The sequence below is a fragment of the Corvus kubaryi genome, unplaced genomic scaffold (assembly GCF_017639235.1).
Source record: "Corvus kubaryi isolate FWS band 111438036 unplaced genomic scaffold, C.kubaryi_AGA036_p1.0 split1-37355, whole genome shotgun sequence".
NCBI classification, from domain to species: domain Eukaryota; kingdom Metazoa; phylum Chordata; class Aves; order Passeriformes; family Corvidae; genus Corvus; species Corvus kubaryi.
The window spans coordinates 1,629,447-1,635,326 of record NW_024582078.1 but is presented as its reverse complement, the minus strand read 5'-3'; the positions used below and the strand labels follow the sequence as shown (position 1 = coordinate 1,635,326).

The window sequence follows — 5,880 nt, the reverse complement described above, 5'->3', positions numbered from 1 at the left end:
GCGGCGCGTGACGCCCGGCGGCGTTGCGTCAGCGGGGGCGGGGCGAGCGGCCGTCTCCGCCCACGCGCGCGCGCTGCCATCCATATATGGCGGCGAGCGCACGTGTTTGCGTATGCAAATGAGATGCCGAGACGTCACGCGGTGCCATGCAAATGAAGGCGCAACGCCCGCCGGGAGCCCGCTCGGTGGTTTCCCCCCCCCCGCAAAATGATGTTTTTCCTGCAGTTTTCGACTGCGGGAGGCTGCTCCCTGCGCGGCCGGTGATCGGAAGCACCGGGCGTGTTCCGTGAGGAAAACACGGAGGACAAGGAGACACGCCTTGGCAGCGCTGGGGGCCCCACTGAACCCTGCGCGCTGTGCGGCGGGGGGGGCGATGCCGGCGCTGACGGGTCTCTGGGCGGGCCGTGGTGGCGTGACCACACCGGGACGGGCGGGCGCATCACGGCTCCGCCTGCCGGGCGGGACAACGAGACAGCGGCGGCCAGTCGCAGTCACTTCCGGGCCCTACGGCAGCCGGCGGGGGTCAAGCAGCGGACGGCGGCGCCGCGCGAGTGCGTCACTGCGTGTGTGCGCCACTTCCGGCTGGCGGCGGCGGGAGCACCATGCCCAAGTGAGTGCGGGGCCCGGGCCGCGGCTGCCCGAGGGGCCGGGGCGGCGGTCCCCGGGCGGGGCTCGGTGCCTCTCGGGGGTCCTGGTGCTCCCCGCGAGCCCAGGGCTGTGAGGGGCGCGGATGACCGGGCGGGCTGAGGCCTGGCGCCGTGCCGGGTCATTCCGGGGCTCCGTTCACGCTCACAGCGCAAAGGGGGCTCTGAATAACCAGGCTTTTCCTCGGCAGGTTTTACTGTGATTACTGTGACACGTACCTCACCCATGACTCGGTGAGTACCAGAGCCTTGGCTTTAATTCTTTCGTGCATCAAGAGCATTAAAATAAACCTTACAGTGGCGTTACTTAGTGTTTCCCCCTTCCATGCACAAAAGAGGGAGAACATGCCATAGTCCTGGTGTTCTCCAGCGGGGCAGTGGCGGGGTAAGAGAAAGCTGCTGGGGGGGGGCTCAGGGCAGCCTTTGGAGAGTCAGCACTTATTGTGTTGATAAAACTTACATAAAGGTTTTGCACATCACCCCCCCCCCCGGGGGGGGGGGGACTGGGCACAGAAACAAACCTGCTTTATGCTGCTAAATTACACTAAAATCGTAATGAATCCCCGGTAACCTTAGGGTTTCTGTGACCTTTCCCAGCCCTCTGTGAGAAAAACCCACTGCAGTGGCCGGAAGCACAAGGAGAACGTGAAGGACTATTACCAGAAATGGATGGAGGAGCAAGCCCAGAGCCTGATTGACAAAACAAGTAAGGCCAATCTTTCCGTGACTTCAGCTGCCTCCCCTTTCCTTCCCCTGCCTTTCCTCCAGCTGCTCTTCCATGCTTCCACCTTGACTTTTCCTCACTTCCCTGGGGAGTCTTTGCTCAGTGAGTCACGAGGGAAAACTTGGAGTGTGGATCTTGAGTTCCTCGGGTCTTGGGCTGTCCTGGGGGAGCCTGAGGGCTCTGTCTACCACACAGGAGCTGAGGTTCCCTTCCAGGGCTGGTGGCAGTGTCTCCATGTCACTGTTCATGAGGGCTGTCGGTGCCACTGCCCTCAGTGATATCCTACAATGCCACACAGCACACTTGTGCTGCTTGGCAGTGGCACGTTCATGCTAAGAGCTTGGATAAGAATTCCAAAAGATAGGAAAATGGACATTAAAACATCTGGATTGTTGCATTTTTCACGTGCTGGAGTTGCTTGCCCTCAGTTGCCCAGTGATGTTTTTTTCTTGTGCTTAAAGGCTTGACTGAAGTGTGGCATTGTTTTCTCTGTCACTTCATAGGGTCCTTTTCCTCTTTCCTCTGAGGAATGGCTCTTTCCTCTGTGAAAGAAATACAAACACCAGATTAACTTTATGGCAGCATTCCTTGGCTCGTAGGATACCCCTAAGGATCACTGATCCTCCTCCCAGCTCCGTGCAGGACTGCCTAAGACTAAACCATGTGGCCAGGAGCATCATCCAGCTGCTCCCTGAGCTCTGACAGGCTCAGAGCCGTGCCCACTTCCCTGGGGAGTGCTCAGTGCCCAACCACCTCTGGATGAAGAGTTCTCCTAAAATATCCAGTCCAGACTTCCCCATACTTATTACCACAGGCCTGGGCCCTAGGGTATATCACTGTGTCCTGCAGCCATAGGGAGGAGGAGGAGAGAAGATCCAGTAGGCAGGAATTGTGCAGCAAGATTGATTTATTTAATTATTTTACAAACTCTTTTATAGACTTTTTCTTCATAGTCTAATTGGACAAAGGATCAGCCCCCCCCTTGGGGTGATTGGCTAAAATCCTAAAACATCCATTGTCAAAATATTTTTCTACCATACCATAAACAAGACTTTTCAAGGTTGCAGTTGTTTGGTTGTTTACATACTCTGCTACCTCTTCTGTGAGAGAGAAAAGTCTCTCACGGACTTAGAAAATAGCAAGAAAATCCTTGCTAGCAGCATTTTTGTATCTACACATACTCATCCTCGTTCTATTTCCCTTCGTCCGTTTTCCTTGCGATGCTCCCAACTTCCCCATCTTCTGCCTTCCTTCCAGTCAATACCAGTTGAATTTCTCCCCTTCCTCGCACCCCGTTTCCTGCTCCTTGCCCCTCCCCAGCCCTCGCCCCGTTGCCATTCCAGCACAGCATGTCCCGGTGGAACGCTGCGGATCCCGCGACGTGGTTGATTTTTTTCTCTCCCACCCACCCACCCACCCACCCTGCCCAGGGGTGTGACATCCACGCAGGAGCTCTCTAGTCCCAGCTGTAACAAGAATTGTCTCCAGGAGTCTCAGGTGCTCCCCAGGTGCCAGGGATGTGTCCGGCGTGGGGACAGCAGCGCACGCAGCATGACGTGACCGCGGGGCATGACACGGACGAGCGACCCGGCGCTTCCTCGGCCTAGTAACTGGTTTTTTTTTTCCCTGGGATTCTTTCTTTCCTTTTTTTTTTTTTTCTTTTCCCCCCCAATGTAGCGGCTGCATTCCAGCAAGGGAAAATTCCACCGACCCCGTTCTCGGCACCACCTCCGGCCGGAGCCATGATTCCACCTCCTCCCAGCATCCGTAAGTTTGGGGCACTTTGGGACTGGGATCACGGCCCTCTGGAGCTGTATTGCTTGTGTCCTTAGCTTGGAAAGAAAAGGCGTTTTAGCTTGAAGCCAAGTCATCTTGAGCTCGTGCTCCCACCGTGTGAGGGAGTTCTGTGTAAGATCAGTTCAGTCCTTACTGTGTCTGATTTCTGGGATGCTGGGTCCACCAGAAGCAGTGACAGCCCCTCATTCCATGGGGGTCCCGTGCAGGTGCCTCCATTAGAACTGCACAGTGGGTTGGTTTGGGTTGGTTTTTCTAAATACAATCATTTTGGTAACCTTTTGCCCTTGAGCTGGTGAAGGGCCCAGAGCCCTCCCAGCCCCAAGTCCCACTGTTGGGAGTGGCAGCTCCCTGTGCTGGGTGTGCACAGCTGGAGTTGGCAGCCAGCATATTCCTCCTGTGGTCACTTCCTAGCGCCTGGAATCAGGGCTGGCATGGAGGCAGATGTAAAGCCACTGAGGCATTAGTTACTGCCATGTGCTGTGAATAACTGCACTGCCCTTTGGTGGCTGAGAGTGCCAGTGTGTAACTGTTGTGTCTGTCCAGCTGGCCCCCCCCGGCCCGGCATGATGCCAGCCCCACACATGGGGGGGCCCCCGATGATGCCAATGATGGGCCCACCCCCCCCGGGAATGATGCCAGTCGGACCTGGTAAGTCTGGGATGGGGTAACTGTGCCATGGGGGGCTGGGTGGGGGGTCTAGGTGATGTTTCCTGTCCCACCATCTATTGGGAGCTCAGTGCTGGGCTGGTCACGCTCCGGTCACACCTGTGTCACTGTTACCCCTGCATGGAGAGACTACAACAGTTTTACAACCATTCATTAAAGCCTTTTTACTTCTCGTTGAGAGTTACCCAACCCCCTGTTGCAGCTGGAATTTTGGCTCTGGGAAGTCGTAGCTGTTCTCCCTCTGCTTTGAGCAGTAGTTGTTTAGGAGTTTGGTGCCTCCAGGTCTCGGGTTTTGCACAAAGGGCACATTTTTTGCACTAAATGAATTTTACTCTCTAAAGTGTCTCAGGGGAACATGTTCCAGAGAAACAATGGGCCTGGAAAATGCTTTATCAGAACTGTAAACTAAAATGTCTTTGATCCGTTCCACTCCTGAGCTTCCTGGCATTTGAGGAATTCTCAAGGGATATCTTTTTGGAGCAGTTCCCAGAACAAATCTGCGGGAGCACACACACACACACGTGCACTGAAAGTAGTGAAGTGTCTTTGCAGTTATTGTCTTGTGCTGGAAAGTATTCTTTTAAGTGTTTTTAAAGGCACAAGGTAAATGAGCAATCTGTGATGTTCAGCAGCCTGGTGAAAATAAATGGCAAAGTGAGATGGAAACCATTCTTTCAGAGCTGTGCAGCAGAACGCCTGCTTTTCCCTGGCAGAGGTGCTTGGTGCTTGTTTGCAGCACTTTTCTCCAAATGAACTTTCCAGATCAGTAATTAAGCTCGTGTCTCTCTTGAGTGGCTGGAAATAATTTGTGAATGAATGTTGTCAGAATGGGTGTATAACCCACGAGCTCCATTCCTCCTCTGCTGATGGCTGAGCTCCTTCGGGGAACGGAATCCATCTCTGCCAGGTCAGAGCTTGCAGACTTGGAAAATGGGAGTTCCCTGGAGCAGGGGAGAGAACCTGCCCACTGTACAGTGTGAAATTATCCCCTGTGAGGCTGGTGAGGCCCTGGCACAGGTTGCCCAGGGAAGCTGTGGCTGCCCTATCCCTGGAAGTGTCCAAGGCCAGTTTGGACAGGGCTAGGATCAACCTGGAATAGTGGAAGGTGTCCCTGCCTGTGGCAGGGGAGTGGAAATAAATCTTTAAGGTCCATCCCAACCCAAACCATCCATGTTCTACGACGACAGGGCAGTTGGTGCTCCCAAGACCTGTTCTCTAACCTGTTTTTCCCCTGGCAGCTCCCGGGATGAGGCCGCCCATGGGAGGACACATGCCAATGATGCCAGGGCCCCCAATGATGAGACCCCCCTCCAGGCCCATGATGGTGCCAACCAGGCCGGGAATGACCCGTCCAGACAGATAAAGGTGAAGATGGAGCTGCCTTTTCATATTAGGACCTTCCCTATGATGAACAGCACAGACCTGTGTCCCTGGGGTTTTGTACTGGGTGTGTGGAGGGACTTTGCTGTCACCTCAGTGTGCAGATGGACACACCCTGCACTGACTTGTACGAGGTCTGGCTTTTTGGGTGTCTCTTCAGTTGTATTACTATTTTTTTTCCCCCCCTTGAGTAATAAAAACAATAAAGCATTGATGTTGTTTCCATACGGACTTGGCGCCTTGTTCTGGACTGTCTCCTGGAGAAGAAAATAGAGGTGGGGAGCAGTGCTGGGCTGTGAGGCAAATTCAGGGCTGATGCAGGTCCTGGGGGAGCCCCTGGGAAGGGGGTCCTGGAGGATCCGGGGGCAGCTCCCTGGGGGTCCGGGTTGGTCCTGGAGGAGATACCAGAGGGGAGTTCCAGGGTGGTCCTTGGAGCCCCCGGGAGCGGAGTCCTGGGGGATCCCGGGGTGGGGTCCTGGAGTCGGCTCCAGGTGGGGGTCCCGGAGCGGGTCCCTGGGCGTCCGGGGACTTGCCCCGAGGAGGGTCCGGAGACTCCCTGTGGCCGCCCCCTGGGCACACACGTCCAGAGCGCGGCTGCGGCGGTCGGTGCGGACAGGGACGGGGGCGGTCGGTGCGGGCAGGGAAGGGGGCGGTCGGTGCGGGCAGGGA

The 5,880-nt window shown here is 55.7% G+C and overlaps 1 protein-coding gene across 2 annotated transcripts; it reads left to right on the top strand.

Moving 5' to 3' along the window:
• Nucleotides 1-282: 282 nt before the first annotated feature.
• Nucleotides 283-5,442, top strand: SNRPC (small nuclear ribonucleoprotein polypeptide C). Of its 2 annotated transcripts, none has more exons than XM_042013473.1 (6): nt 283-610; nt 836-878; nt 1,242-1,350; nt 3,043-3,135; nt 3,709-3,813; nt 5,070-5,442. In XM_042013473.1, exons 1-6 carry the CDS (start codon nt 603-605, stop codon nt 5,192-5,194), a joined length of 483 nt encoding a protein of 160 aa, XP_041869407.1. In that variant the 5' UTR covers nt 283-602; the 3' UTR covers nt 5,195-5,442. The 2 variants fall into 2 exon arrangements, with proteins under 2 accessions (XP_041869407.1, XP_041869408.1); XM_042013474.1 differs by having other exon boundaries at nt 286-610; nt 3,046-3,135.
• Nucleotides 5,443-5,880: the final 438 nt, after the last annotated feature.

Excerpts from the sequence above, each read along its gene's own strand:
- SNRPC (XM_042013473.1), top strand. Across the intron at positions 879-1,241 it reads CGTACCTCACCCATGACTCG|CCCTCTGTGAGAAAAACCCA; the intron begins GTGAGTACCAGA and ends GACCTTTCCCAG. Across the intron at positions 1,351-3,042 it reads GAGCCTGATTGACAAAACAA|TAGCGGCTGCATTCCAGCAA; the intron begins GTAAGGCCAATC and ends TCCCCCCCAATG.